This window comes from Balaenoptera physalus (assembly GCF_965194825.1).
Source record: "Balaenoptera physalus genome assembly, chromosome: 13".
In the NCBI taxonomy this organism is placed as follows: Eukaryota; Metazoa; Chordata; class Mammalia; order Artiodactyla; family Balaenopteridae; genus Balaenoptera; species Balaenoptera physalus.
The window spans coordinates 66,265,181-66,281,113 of record NC_138892.1 but is presented as its reverse complement, the minus strand read 5'-3'; the positions used below and the strand labels follow the sequence as shown (position 1 = coordinate 66,281,113).

Sequence of the window (15,933 nt, the reverse complement as noted above, 5' to 3'; positions counted from 1 at the left end):
AAAATATAAACAGACCAACCACAAGCACTGAAATGGAAATTGTGATTAAAAATCTTCCAGCAAACAAAAGCCCAGGACCAGATGGCTTCACAAGCAAATTCTATCAAACATTTAGAGAAGAGGTAACACCTATCCTTCTCAAACTCTTCCAAAATATAGCAGAGGGAAGAACACTCCCAAACTCATTCTAAAAGGCCACTATCACCCTGATACCAAAACCAAAGATGTCACAAAAAAAGAAAACTACAGGCCAATATCTCTGATGAACATAGATGCAAAAATCCTCAACAAAATACTAGCAAACAGAATCCAACAGCACATTAAAAGGATCATACACCCTGATCCAGTGGGGTTTATCCCAGGAATGCAAGGATTCTTCAATATATGCAAATCAATCAATGTGATACACCATATTAACAAACTGAAGGAGAAAAACCATATGATCTTCTCAGTAGATGCAGAAAAAGCTTTCAAGAAAATTCAACACCCATTTATGATAAAAAGCCTCCAGAAAGTAGGCACAGAGGGAACCTACCTCAACAAAATAAAGGCTATATATGACAAACCCACAGCCAACATCGTTCTCGATGGTGAAAAACTGAAACCATTTCCACTAAGATCAGGAAGAAGACAAGGTTGCCCACTCTCACCACTATTATTCCACATAAGTTTTGGAAATTTTAGCCACAGCCATCAGAGAACAAAAAGAAATAAAAGGAATCCAAATCAGAAAAGAAGAAGTAAAACTGTCACTGTTTGCAGATGACACGATACTATACATAGAGAATCCTAAAGATGCTACCAGAAAACTACTAAAGCTAATCAATGAATTTGGTAAAGTAGCAGGATACAAAATCAATGCACAGAAATCTTTTGCATTCTGATACACTAATGATGAAAAACCTGAAAGAGAAATTAAGGAAACACTCCCATTTACCATTGCAACAAAAAGAATAAAATACCTAGGAATAAACCTACCTAAGGAGAGAAAAGACCTGTTTGCAGAAAACTATAAGACACTGATGAAAGAAATTAAAGATGATACAAACAGATGGAGAGATATACTATGTTCTTGGATTGGAAGAAACAACATTGTGAAAATGACTATACCACCCAAAACAATCTACAGATTCAATGCAATCCCTATCAAATTACCAATGGCATTTTTTTTACAGAACTAGAACAAAAAATTCTTAAAATATGTCTGGAGACACAAAAGACCCCGAATACCCAAAGCAATCTTGAGAAAAAAAAACGGAGCTGGAGGAATCACTCCCTGACTTCAGAGTATACTACAAAGCTACAGTAATCAAGACAGTATGGTACTGGCACAAAAACAGAAATATAGATCAATGGAACAGGATAGAAGCCCAGAGATAAACCCACGCACATATGGTCACCTTATCTTTGATAAAGGAGGCAAGAGTATACAATGGAGAAAAGACAGCCTCTTCAATAAGCGGTGCTGGGAAAACTGGACAGCTACATGGAAAAGAAAGAAATTAGAACACTTCCTAACACCATACACAAAAATAAACTCAAAATGGATTAAAGACCTAAATGTAAGGCCAGACACTATAAAACTCTTAGAGGAAAACATAGGCAGAACACTCTATGACATAAATCACAGCAAGATCCTTTTTGACCCACCTCCTAGAGAAATGGAAACAAAAACAAACAAATGGAATCTAATGAAACTTAAAAACTTTTGCACAGCAAAGGAAACCATAAACAAGACGAAAAGATAACCCTCAGAATGGGAGAAAATATTTGCAAACGAAGCAACTGACAAAGAATTAATCTCCAAAATATACAAGCAGCTCATGCAGTTCAATATCAAAAAAACAAACAACCCAATCCAAAAATGGGCAGAAGAACTAAATAGACATTTCTCCAAAGAAGATATACAGATTGCCAACAAACACATGAAAGGATGCTCAACATCACTAATCATTAGAGAAATGCAAATCAAAACTACAATGAGGGGGCTTCCCCGGTGGCACAGTGGTTGAGAATCTGCCTGCCAGTGCAGGGGACACGGGTTCAAGCCCTGGTCTGGGAAGATCCCACATGCCGCGGAGCAACGGGGCCGGTGAGCCACAATTACTGAGCCTGCGCGTCTGGAGCCTGTGCTCCGCAACAAGAGAGGCCGCGATAATGAGAGGCCCGCGCACCACGATGAAGAGTGGCCCCCACTTGCCACAACTAGAGAAAGCCCTCGCACAGAAACGAAGACCCAACACAGAAATAAATAAATAAATAAATAAACAAACAAACAAACAAACCCAAAGTTAAAAAACAAAAACAAAAACAAAAACTACAATGAGGTATCACCTCACACCAGTCAGAATGGCCATCATCAAAAACTCTACAAACAATAAATGCTGGAGAGGGTGTGGAGAAAAGGGAACCTTCTTGCACTGTTGGTGGGAATGTAAATTGATACAGCCACTATGGAGAACAGTATGGAGGTTCCTTAAAAAACTAAAAATAGAACTACCATATGACCCAGCAATCCCACTACTGGGCATATACCCTGAGAAAAGCATAATTCAAAAAGAGTCATGGGAGCTTCCTTAGTGGCGCAGTGGTTAAGAATCCGCCTGCCAATGCAGGGGACATGGGTTCGAGCCCTGGTCTGGGAAGATCCCACATGCCGCGGAGCAACTAAGCCTGTGAGCCACAACTACTGAGCCTGCGCTCTAGAGCCCGTGAGCCACAACTACTGAAGCTCTTGCGCCTAGAGCCCATGCTCTGCAAGAGAAGCCACGACAATGAGAAGCCTGCGCACTGCAACAAACAGTAGGGAAAGCCCGAGCACAGCAACGAAGACCCAATACAGCCAAAAATAAAAACAAATAAATAAATAAAAATATTTTAAAAGCAAAAAATTAAAAAAAGAGTCATGTACCACAATGTTCATTGCAGCTCTATTTACAATAGCCAGGACATGGAAGCAACCTAAGTGTCCAGGGACAGATTAATGGATAAAGAAGAAGTGGTGCATGTATACAATGGAATATTACTCAGCCATAAAAAGAAACGAAATTGAGTTATTTGTAGTGAGGTGGATGGACCGAGAGTCTGTCATACAGAGTGAAGTCAGAAAGAGAAAAACAAATACCGTATGCTAACACATATACATGGAATATAAAAAAAAATGGTTGTGATGAAACTAGGGGCAGGACAGGAATAAAGACACAGACATAGAGAATGGACTTGAGGACACGAGGAGGGGGAAGGGTAAGCCGGGACGAAGTGAGAGAGTAGCACTGACATATATACACTACCAAATGTAAAACAGATAGCTAGTGGGAAGTAGCTGCATAGCACAGGGAGATCAGTTCGGTGCTTTGCGACCACCTAGAGGGGTGGGATAAGGAGGGTGGGAGGGAGATGCAAGAGGGAGGGGATATGGGGATATACGTATGCATATAGCTGATTCACTTTGTTATACAGCAGAAACTAATACAACACTGTAAAGCAATTATACTCCAATAAAGATGTTAAGAAAAAAAAAAAAACCATGTTAGAAAGCCTATTGTATGAACAGGCACTGTGGCTTACTCTTCTTTTAGGAAAGAGAGCAGAGAAAGGGTAGCCTAATGGCTTTCTGTACATATCCCAAATACAGGACTTCTGGATTTTATTTTCCTTATAAACTAAATCTGATCCCTTTCATTTCTAGGATCTTATATTCCTCGTCTATAAAATAGTAGAAATAATGTGTCAACCACCTTCTTTTGGAGAAAATTTTAATGCAGCCTATAAAACTGACATGAGAAACAAAAAGAAAAGAAATGGTTATTAATGAAAATATCTGTGTGAGGGAAGGAGAATAGCACTGAAGAGAGCAAATTACTTGCAAAAGATTGAGAGTTCACAATTGAGAAATGGAATTAAGTATTTTAAAATGATTATGAATAATTAAGGATATCTACTAATTCCCCTTCAGAATGGTATTAGCTTCTCAAGGGCAGTAATTCTAAAAGCCTGAGAAATGCGGTACTTTGAAAATGGTGCTTTTTAAAATAGTTAAAATAGTTATTAAAGTAGTTATTATAACAGTTCTCATCATCATTATGGACATGTGAATTGGCACCTGCTTTCAAGGTTAACATTATCCTGAACTCAGAAGACAAGTACTCCTTACAAAAGTTATGGGTAGGTGTGGTAGAGATAAAGTAGGCAAGGAATCTTTCCTTTCCCTTGTCTCTTCTAAGTAATGTAATTTCCATGAACTTTGTTTGGTAAAAATCCAGCCTCTGGTGGGCCCAGGGAATGGAAAATATGTCCTGATGAATGCTGCCTCTGTAAGGGAGCTCACTGAGGTAATACCAGAATATATAGCTAGAACTCAGCTCATATCCTACTCATTGCTGCCCCCAGAAGGTTCTGCATAATTTACAACAAACACGAGCTACAATCCCTAGAGAATAACTGACTCTTCCTCATTTAGCAGTGGCAGTGAAAAAATGGTAAAAGACCACAGATTAATACCTCCAAATCAAAAATACTTAATTGGTGGATACTTATGACTGTTTTTGATTTTCATTTTGCCCTTTGATTTGGTGAGCTCTTTTTTTCCCCTGTTATTTGACCCAATGTTCTAATATCACTATTCTGAGCCACAAGAAGCAAGGGATGCTTCCCCTAAAGCAAGACAGTATCAAACCATCATTTCTTTACTATTCTTTGTCAAAGATATTATTCAGGGAGTGATGAACTTCTGAAATTTATATCTTATAAACTCACCAATGGCAAAGACGGTGGTGGGGTTAGTTCAGCTGGCCCCATAGAAGATCAACCTACTGGACATGACATGGTTCTCAAATCCTATACATCTAATCCTAAAATGGGATCCAATTTAAGATTCTGAGGCAGTATGACATAATAGATAAGACCCAATGCTTGAGTCTGAATCCTGGCTCTGCTACTTACTAGTTATGTAACCTTGCAAGTTTCTTAATCTTTCTATGCCTTGTTTCTTTATTAAATGGAGATGATAAAATTACAGTATCTACCTCCAAGGGTTGTGGTGACTATGACATGAGTAGAACACATAAAACACTTAGAATAAACCATAAACAAGACGAAAGACAACCCTCAGAATGGGAGAAACTATCTGCAAATGAAGCAACTGACAAAGGATTAATCTCCAAAATATACAAGCAGCTCATGCAGCTCAATATCAAAAAAACAAACAACCCAATCCAAAAATGCGCAGAAGAACTAAACAGACATTTCTCCAAAGAAGATATACAGATTGCCAACAAACACATGAAAGGATGCTCAACATCACTAAACATTAGAGAAATGCAAGTCAAAACCACAATGAGGTTATCACCTCACACCGGTCAGAATGGCCATCATCAAAAACATCTACAAACAATACATGCTGGAGAGAGTGTGGAAAAAAGGGAACCCTCTTGCACTGTTGGTGGGAATGTAAAATGATACAGTCACTATGGAGAACAGTATGGAGGTTCCTTAAAAAACTAAAAATAGAACTACCATATGACCCAGCAATCCCACTACTGGGCATATACCCTGAGAAAACCATAATTCAAAAAGAGACATGTACCACAATGTTCATTGCAGCACTATTTACAATAGCCAGGACATGGAAGCAACTTGAGTGTCCAATGGATAGAGAAGATGTGGCACATATACACAATGGAATATTACTCAGCCATAAAAAGAAACAAAATTGAGTTATTTGTATGATATGGGTGGACCGAGAGTCTGTCATACAGAATGAAGTAAGTCAGAAAGAGAAAAACAAATACCGTATGCTAACACATATACATGGAATCTAAAAAAAATGGTTCTGATGAACCTAGGGACAGTACAGGAATAAAGACGCAGACGTAGAGGATGGACTTGAGGACACGGGGAGGGGGAAGGATAAGCTGCGACGAAGTGAGAGAGTGGCACTGACATATACACACTACCAAACATAAAACAGATAGCTAGTGGGAAGCAGCCGCATAGCACAGGGAGATCAGCTCGGTGCTTTGTGACCACGTAGAGGGGTGGGATAGGAGACGCAAGAGGGAGGGGATATGGGGATATGTTTACATATAGCTGATTCACTTTGTTATACAGCAGAGACTAACACACCATTGTAAAGCAATTATACTCCAATAAAGATGTTTAAAAAAAAAAGGTATTTGAGTTCAAAAAAAATACTGCATAACATAAGGTAAATGCCCAACAGACGTTGGCCAATATTAGTATTTGGAAGGTCTTAAACATAGAAGGCCAGGATACAGGTACCTAGAATATCTAGTGCTTACTATATTGAGCATCTAAAAAGTATCCATAGCTATGAAGCTTGAGTACACCAAAGATATCAGGCAGGAATGCTCCTAGTGGGCCTAAGAAAGGAGGCAGGTAAATAGGAAAAAATCCCAACCCAGCTCTCTTCTTTTGCTGTGAAAATATCCTTCCTAAACCTGTAGACTCCTACAGGTTTAGGAATAGGACAGATCAGTTTAAAGATTCTAATGTAACTAATCTACATAAAATAATTAGAACTCTCAGGAGCTGAGAGCCATACCTTTTTTCTTTTTTAACTCAATACATCAAATATTTAATAATGTAACTTCTATGTCAGTTTAAATAATATCACGTATAAATGTAGGCTATTTTAGAAAGCTTCCCACTCATAACGTAAGTGACCTAAGTAGAGACAGAAAGGGTAGTAGAAATGGATTCCTATATGGAAATCCCAAAGTATTCCTTCATGCTGCAACATGGTCAGCTATTAAATATTTGATCAAAAGATGTGAACTGCAGGGCAGGTGCCTTAAACAGAGCGAGAATACCAATAAGCGAAGGTCCTCTCCCTCAGCGTCCAAATCTTCAACACATAAAAAGATAAATCAGCAGTTCTCAGACATTAAGGTACATAAAAAAATCACCTGAGATCTTTGTTTAAAATACATAACTCTACCACACTGCCTCAAGCTTATTCAGGAGAATGGAGAGGCCTGTGAGAGCTGATTCTGAAGCAGGTCATCCAAGGACCACACTTTGAGAAACAGTGAAATAATACCTTTCGTTTCCACTTGATGTTTACTTACTCTTTGAATATAAAAACTAGTGTGAGATTACCTCATCATTGAGCCAGTTCAGATGGTTTAGAGTTTGAATATCTTTGCGTGTAATAGTCAAGCGGAATGCTTCACTCAGAACTTCATCCTGGTTCCCATTACGAAATACATTCTTTATTTCTTTCTCCATTTCCTAGGGAACCAAGAAGTGTCAGAGATCAAGCATACATGGCCTTAGACATACCAATCTCTCACCGAGCTCCATGCAATCCCTAGACTTAAATCAACTATTTACTTCTAATATTTTGGTTTCTATTCCTTCCAGTAATCTCCCTGATTACTTCTTTCCATCCTAGCTTGTCCTCCCTTCTCTGTTTCAGTACATTTCAGACCCTTGTTTCATATTATTCCTGAAGTCTGAAATAACCTTCTGCTGTCAAATTTCCTAAGTTCATGAGAAGACCTAATTATATTTTATATCTTTGGTCCAAACAATTTCCCGAGAAATAGAATCTTTCTCAAAGGCAATAAGGGAATAAAGGTAGTGAAGTCTTTTAGAAACATTTTCCTAGAAAAATTTGTTTTACTTTTTTAATGTAAAACTGTGGAATTCAGCACAACTATAATAAATGTGTTACACTCACCAGCTATATGATAGTTTTTCAAACAGAAGAATGAATTAAGGAACAGATTTTTAAATGTATGCAGACTTTTATGTATTTTCCAAATTTTTATTCTGCGTTTTATTGCTTAAAAAAAAGGGTAAGGCTCAACTTACTATTTGATATCAAAGTACCAGACACATGCATTAAGTAAAAGTGCACATGAAATGAAACATAAATTTATTAAATGCTTTTTTACTGAAGTCACTAAAAGTCACCCATAATTCTTTCCTGAATTTTCAATAATCCTTTAAAAATAAAGCCAAGATTGGTATGCAATACAAATGAAAGCAGGAGTATGCAATACAATTTAAATACCAGATTACTTTTATGTTTGAAATTTGTCCAAAGAATTCTCTCTAAACACAACACTTGCTAGTGTAGGAATTGAGAGTATATAATTTACCTCTGTGATTTCAGGAAATTCATCTTCGCTCTGCGTTAATTTATGACCTTTTTTTCCTGTTTCTTGGGCGATCGTGACAGGAATCTCCTTTTCAAGAGGCACACGAAGATGCAGTTCTACTGAATCATGTACTGAATGTTCTTGTTCCTGCAGTCTCTGAAAAACAGAGCTTCAAAATAAGTGGAATAAAGAAATCTACTATTTGTCTATGTACACTAAGTAGTACTAGCTGGAGAGACCAAGAACATAGACCACTTATCATACAATGCTATGCTATCACACTATCTTGTAATTACAACAACTTTGATCCCAAATCCAGGTAACCTTCTAAAATTAGTTTCAACCTGGATGTGCTATTCATTTATTATGTCAAAAAAATTGTTTTACCTGGTTTTGAAGCTGTAATGCCAGTGCTTTCTGCTCTTCAATCTGGCGCAATCTTTCCCGTGCTCGAGAATCATAAACACTAGTCCTTGGAAATGAAAAGGAACGTGACACAAATGCAGACCACTCTCTCAGTGTCAAGAACATTGCTGACGCACAATGAGCGTTAAATATAAAACCCTCAGAGAGAAAGTCTAAAATCCTTATACTAACTTATCACTACATTTACTTTAAGACAAAGTGAAACCACATGGTGTTACTGAAATTATCCTATTTTTTTTTTGATATAATGAAAATTACTAGTTTGTTGCTAAACGTGAACAAGTGACTTTTGTGTTCGTAAATGTGGAGTCCTTTTTTAAAAACATGCTTCTAAGATTATGGAGAAAGTGAAGCTTCATTCTAGAAATCCAAAAATGAAACTGAATCCCAAAGAAGAGAATAATACAAGATATCATCGAGGTTTTAGTTCAAATATTGTATTTATGATCCAGAAGAAGAAATATGGGTTTCTATTTTTCTTTCAAAAAAATCAACTAGACCAGGGGTTTGGATAACTCAAAGTGAGTCCTTGAAACTAGAGACTAAACTTTCAGTGATTTTGCAAACTCCAGAAATAAAGATTATTCAGTAAATTAGTTTTATCAATGTGAAAATAAAGGCACTTACTTTCCTTTCTATACAATAGCTAACTTTGAAATATTTTTCCAATTCAGTTGAGCTTCAACAATTGTTACAGATTTAATAAACCTGAGCATAGATATGTCCCAACTCCAATAGAACCTTTAAAACCCAATTAACTTAAAAGTTATTTTCTATATAGACAAACATAGGAAATTTTTACTGACTAAAAATAGGTAGGGTGATTGGCTAATTGATTTCTTCTAACTGAAAAGAAAGTGATAGAGAGGGAAAAATGATACCAAAAATAATGACTTACAATTCTTTGATCCACAGCTCTGCCTGGAAAAAAGTAGGACTATGGGTGGGAAAAGAAAAATGTGACAAATGAGCAGGAGACGTAAAGGAAAATCAAATATTTTCATCAAGAAAACCAATTATTTAAACAGTTTATAAAAATGCTTTACAAGTATGCAATAAATAAAAGGACCTAAATTACATAAAACAATTCTAACTGGGAAGTAAAGGAATACAAATATGAGTCATCCGCACACGTACAGTTAAAAAGATGACCCAACATTCAGCCGAGAAATTAAGTTTAGCATGCTCCTTACTTGGAAGAGAGACCAACACGATGTGAAAGAGTACATCACTTGTCAAGGCAATATATTAAGCTAGAACATTCCTCTTTCCAAATGGCTCAGATTGACAGATTTATTAATGGTTTAATAAAATCTTATGGGTTCTTGGACTTCTTGTAGGTCTACTTGAGTAAAAATACATTCAACCACATCACATTAGATACTGAAAATCCCCGCCCACAGAACAGCCCATATCAAATGGCTAATGAGCCAACGAACCAGAGCGGATAATCAGCAATACAACTCCATTCCAAAGATGAAAGGCCAGTTCTACTCCATGCAGCTCTTGCTGACAACCCAAGTGAATAATGCTTAGCAGAGTCACAGGTATGCTCTCTGTTCTAGAGCCTTTTGCTCTTCTCAGACTTTCTTGTCTCCTTTCTTATCTCCTTGCCCCTAACTGAAGGAGTTCTCATAGAACCAAATGAAAGAAGAGGGAACAGTTTTCCAAAGAAAACTTTCAGATACGTAGAACAAGTAAACAGAGCATCAAATTGCAATTTAAGAGACCAGTATCTCCTGGAGCTGCTTTGTGACCTTGAGCAAGTCACTTCCTTTCCATGGGCCTCAATTTCTGGGTTTGTAAACATGGAGATAAGAGTCCCTTTCAGTTCTTAAATTTCTACAGTCTGTCCTGTAAAGGCAAGAATAAGGGCTCAGAGATTATCCCCTTGCTCCTTAGCCTAACTTCTGAGAATTAGTATTCCCAATCATCCTTAGTTCTGGGGTTTGGTGATAAACATGCTGCTCTATTACCTCCCCACTGTCGGTAGCTACCTCCTTAACACAGTGAACGACTGATACAACAGCCAAGAAAGAAAGTCACAGAGATCAGTGGAAGCACTGTGAGGGGCTACTTAGCGCGGGATACTAAAAGCAAATGAACGTGAGAATACATTTATTGAACAATATAACAAAGTGACAAGAATCACCCAGAATTTCATGGTACTGGATCATGCTATTCAAATTTGTCTGCTCCCCTTATTAGAATATAAGCTTGATGAGGATAGGAATTTTTCTCTTTTGTATTTACTACTGTATCCTCTGCACCAAGAATAGTGCCTGACACATAGCAGGCAGTCAGTATTTACTGAATAAATAAATAATGTAAGGGCCAAACACTTCTCTTTAACGGATCAAGGTATCTGCTGGCGCAGGAAAGCAAAATGCAGAGGAAAAAGCAAAATCTGTTTGCTTTTCAGAGATTATACATTACTTCTCATATAATTGAAGCAATAATAATTACAGCTACTTAATGAGCACCTACTTAGTGCTTTATGTATAAAACTCTCTTTGGGGGGTTTTACATATTAGTTAAGCCTCACAATAATCCTCAAATTAATTAAGACTCAATATAATGTGTAATAAGGAAATATTACTTATACTGTACAGAAAAGGAAATTGAGTTCAAAAGAATAATTTGTTTTGGAAGAGCCAGGATCAGAAACTATTTATGTCCAATTCCAAAGACTGTGTTCCTTCTATTATTATAAAGTGTCTTCTAATAAACCAAAGTATTAAGCCAAAATGGAGATGATGAGTATTTGGGCTACTCAAGAGAGTATTTCAGGCTTTCTAGGAAATTCATTTATTTAACACAGATTTATTTACTAAGTACCCATGATGTGCCATGCACTATTATGGGCACCAGGTGGTAGTGCAAAGGTACTAGTACCGAACAAAGTACAGAGATAGAAGTACTGGAAGGAAAGACTAATGCTATCAGCAGAAGCCAGAGAAATGTCCTGAGAAAAAAAATAACACCTGAGTCAGATTCTGAAAAGCAAAATAAGAGTGTAACAAGTGGACAAGGAGAGAAAAGGAATTCCAGGCAGAAGGGGAAGGGTTGGAATGTACAATGGCACAAAGGCATAAAATACATGGCACATTCTGGGAAATAAGGGCAGATCTTCATTGCTGGAACTTAACCGAGCGGGAATGCTGGGAGATTAAGAATAAAGAGCCAATCAATCAACCAAGCCTTGGGAGAGCAGGCTCCAACTCTGACAAACAGCATCATCCAATACGCCTTACCCAAGACTACTCCTTGTCCACCTCACTCTTCAGTCGTCACTAGGAGAAATTCCCCATAAAGGAAAGGCAGACTCAGTAAAGAACTGAAGGACTGAGAGCACCCATTACGTGAAGTCAAAGTCTTCCCAAGAAGGAACACCTATTTTTGCACACACATGTAAAGCACTTTTATAAGTGTTTTATCTGTAAGTTAATCTTCACGACAATTCAATAGTAAGGTGTTAATACTCGCATTTTATTGATAAGGAAACTGAGGTTTAGAAGAGTAACTTGTCCAAAGTTACATGAAGCCTGGAAAAGGCAAGATCAGAACCCAGGTCTAACTCAAAAAAAAAAAAAAAAAAAAAAGTATAAAGAATAAAGCATCTAAACTATAAAGTCTCCTTGAGAAACTATAACTGGAGAATTTTTTAAAATATCTAAAGTTTAGAACATACAAGGGAACTGCAAAGACACAGAGGAACTGAGATGAGAAAGAACATTTTATTATTCCTAATCTTCTCAATGGAAAACTGATACCATTATTATTCTAGCAACTGAATTGCTAAGGCCAGATATGGCAAAGACACAGCAATCTGAGTAGCAACTTATTGGATTACAGAGGAAGAAGTACTTGGTACCTCTCAGAGGGGTCAAGTTTCATATAGAAGATCACATGTGAATTGAGACTTAAAAGATAAGAAAAAGACTACTGCCAGATAGACAAGTGGAGGGGGGAGAAGGGGAGCATGCCAGGCAGAAGGCACACAATGTGAAGGTAAGAAAATACCTATCATCTTATAAGTCAGCATAGAATAAACACACGAAAGAATCCAGTATTTACACATGGTTCCTTCTCTCACCTCCACTGTGTCTCTCCTCAAATGTCACCTAATCAGAAACTTGCCATGACTATCCTAGATAAATAGCACCCCCAAACCCCAGTCCATATACTACCCTGCTTTATTTTTCTTTGCAGCACTTATCACCAACAGGTATGTGTTTATTTGCTTATTTGTTCTCTATCTGTCCCCCATCCCTCCCCTTACACCCCTTACAATTAGAATGTAGACTCCTTGAGAGCAGGAACTTCATTTTGTTCACTGCTGTTATCTCCAATGTCTATGCTAGTACCTGGCACCCAAGAGACTATCAATAAATACTTGTTAAAGGAAAGAACGCATGATAGGAAGCAAGACTTGTGGAGGAAGGGTGTTGTATACCATACTAGGAGTTTGGGCTTGATTCTCCGTCTGATAAGCCACCCTTGAGGGAGTTTAATGAATGATTAGATAAGCATTTTAGGAAGATCACTCTGCAGAATGGAAGATGGACTAAAGAACAAGGCAAAGAATGGATTAGAAAACATGGTGGAAAATGGAATGAAGAACAAAATGGAGGCTGGAGGAAAAGAGATTAATCAGGAAGTTACTGAAATAATTCAAACAACATATAAGAGAGGTCTGAGTTGAGGCCATTTTATATTACTTAGATCTTAGTGAAGAAACGGTGATTAAATAGAGGGAGAACAATATGTTAAAAATGTCCTTTAACCAAAGTTTACCTGGGAGTTGGAGTCTGGGAATCTTTCACTTTGAGTAAAATCACAGAGTCTAAACAATAAAACACAAGAGCATATCATTATTAACAAAATTCCACATGGTTGTACCTTCTAGATGTCTGTAGTTTAAGTTCCCATATTTTGTTATATTCTATTTCCATAAACATAACACAGCATAAGGATAAAGGTAAGATGGAAGAGAAAGAGAGGCAGATCCATTTTCACTGAGCCATAAATAGGGCTTAGTGAAGAGCCTGCCTCACAAATAAAGCAATCACTCTAAAAGAAAGTATATATGCCCTTCAGCATCTCCTCCTGGGCTGAGCTTGCTCCCTGTGCTTCTTCTTTCTATTCCTGGGAAACAAGAATGTGCCAAGATTTCTCAAAAGTCTTTAGTTCATGAGCTACCACAAGACTGAATAAGGTGAAAGAGGGAAGGGGAAGGAGGAAGGGAAGAGAGGGGAGGGGACAAGAAGAGGAGGGAAGGCAGAAAGAAAGAGAGCAACAGCTATGTGAGAAGTAGCAGACTCTAAAGAGTGTAAATTCTATCATTCTAGCATTTATTTTCTATTGATAGAGGAAGAAATCATGTCCTTCTAAAGCACTATGATTAGAATCTCATTTAGAATATTTAATAAATGGTACCAGGAAAGTAATTAAACAGTTCAGTGTAGTATATTTGTTCCAGTTTAGTTGTATCTAAGCATCTGCCATACAATGCATGCTTCTGAAATTAACAGCTTTTAATAATAGTTCTCAGTAAATCACCTGACAAAATTTAAGTTTTCATGAATATGTGTAGCTATATAATGATGTCACCAATAATTTTAATCCCCAAGTGAGAATTTTAAGAAAGTGAGGAATAGATTAAAAAAAAAACTAAATAACCTGAAGAAGGAGGGGAGAGCCTTAGAGACTGATCTAGCAAAAGATCCCTAATGTCTAACCACTTAACATAAAACTTGTTTTAAGTTACATGCCTAAATACATACCATAAATACACACATAACGCATACTTAAAGAAGGGGAAAACTAAGCAAACAAAAAAAAACTACCAGAGCAAACCTGTTAATTAACTGGAATGCTAAGAGACTGAATATTTTGGTTAGCTGAAAGTTAGGTAGAAAACTTTGTTTCCCAAACTTGCCGATGACCATTCCAAAATGCATAAACCTACTATACAGGTTTTATAAGTAGTACTTGTTTAAGAACTTCTACTTCAGTTCTTAATTGATGTTCCAAAACTCCTAGAACTTCAGAGTACTTAATTTTCATTGTAAAGTACTAGAAACAGAGACAGTACTGAAGTAATTGGGCTTAATATATTCTGACACAAGACTGCTCAGGAAGTTAATCTTTTAAATAAAATATTATAGGAAATCATTTGCATCTCCATGTAAGAAAAAAGTAAGCTACTTATTATATGCTTCATTTACTCGTGGCACAGCTAACTGAATTAAATGTATTTAAGGTATCTTGTATCTTATATCTTAATTAAGTTACATGTGTATTACTACCTTGCCTATAATTCACATGGATCCAATAAACTGTTAATTGGCTATTAGGGTTCAAAATACAGTTATATAACACCATTTTTACCTTCAGATTGTGTATTTGAAGCTGGTAAGTTATCTGGCTGATGTGAAAGAGAGTGGTGATGTTGGGGTTGATGGAGAGGATCAGAATCTTTGGATCCAAATGCAACAACATCTGGGGTATAAGATGATATGGAAAACACATTGTGGGACAATTGTTCCTGGGCAGTTAAAATGCTGGCCGATCCAGATGATGAAGTATCAGAGCCAATGATCTGGGTTGCACAAGAGTTTCCATTTTTAAACAGTGAGTCTTTCAAAGTATTCTTACTGGAACTAAGACATCGAGACCTAGCAAGAGAAGAATACAACTTCAATATCAAATAGCAAAATGTCGAATTAAATTCATTTGAACAATGTTTCCGTGACTCACAAGTGTAAAGGAAAGTGTGTGGTAGGTTTGGCTACAGAAAACTGTTTCCCTGTGACCATCTGTAGCAGCTGTCTGTAAATCTCTCGTTCTTCCTCTTGAACTGTCTATAAAAGAAAAAAAAATCTTAAATACATCCAATGAGGCAAATGTTTCTCAAAGTAGTATCTAGACTCCCAGAAGCTCTGTCAAAGCTCTGGCAGCGTCCTCACGATAATTAAGAATTATGGTTCATTAATAATATTCTAGAAAATTATAAAGTATACATAAGAGGAGTTAAGTGAAGCAAATACCAGACAGTATATTTTGGAAAATTATGGGGCATATACGTAAATAACAGCATAGAGAAACTATGGGATATGAAAGCAGAAGGCCACTTTTGTGTCACTTATAGAGTGCCAGAAATAAAACATTTGAGGACCTCTAAATAGGACTCCAACATATCCCTTGACTCCTAATACCTGTTAGAAAAACCACAAGGAAGTAACCAGAACAGTGAAATGGGATATCTTGCTAAAGTTTCCTATTCTATCCAATTTTTAAGAGTGTAAGTATTTTCCAGAGATGGTTTTCATTATTTACTTTTTTTTCCCCCTCAAGTCCCAATACTGAATTTAGGGAA

General features: G+C 37.0%; 1 protein-coding gene across 12 annotated transcripts in view; it reads right to left on the bottom strand.

Moving 5' to 3' along the window:
* Positions 1 to 15,933, bottom strand: part of SENP1 (SUMO specific peptidase 1) — a 65,066-nt gene that overhangs the window by 25,574 nt on the left and 23,559 nt on the right. For all 12 annotated transcript variants that reach the window (XM_082420960.1, XM_082420962.1, XM_082420970.1 and 9 more), the window contains 7 exons: positions 15,315 to 15,418; positions 14,946 to 15,232; positions 13,350 to 13,398; positions 9,451 to 9,489; positions 8,514 to 8,598; positions 8,127 to 8,282; positions 7,120 to 7,251 (listed from right to left, as the gene is read on the bottom strand). In XM_082420960.1, the coding sequence (XP_082277086.1) occupies positions 7,120 to 7,251; positions 8,127 to 8,282; positions 8,514 to 8,598; positions 9,451 to 9,489; positions 13,350 to 13,398; positions 14,946 to 15,232; positions 15,315 to 15,418 (852 nt within the window). The remainder of the gene's footprint in view (positions 1 to 7,119; positions 7,252 to 8,126; positions 8,283 to 8,513; positions 8,599 to 9,450; positions 9,490 to 13,349; positions 13,399 to 14,945; positions 15,233 to 15,314; positions 15,419 to 15,933) is intronic.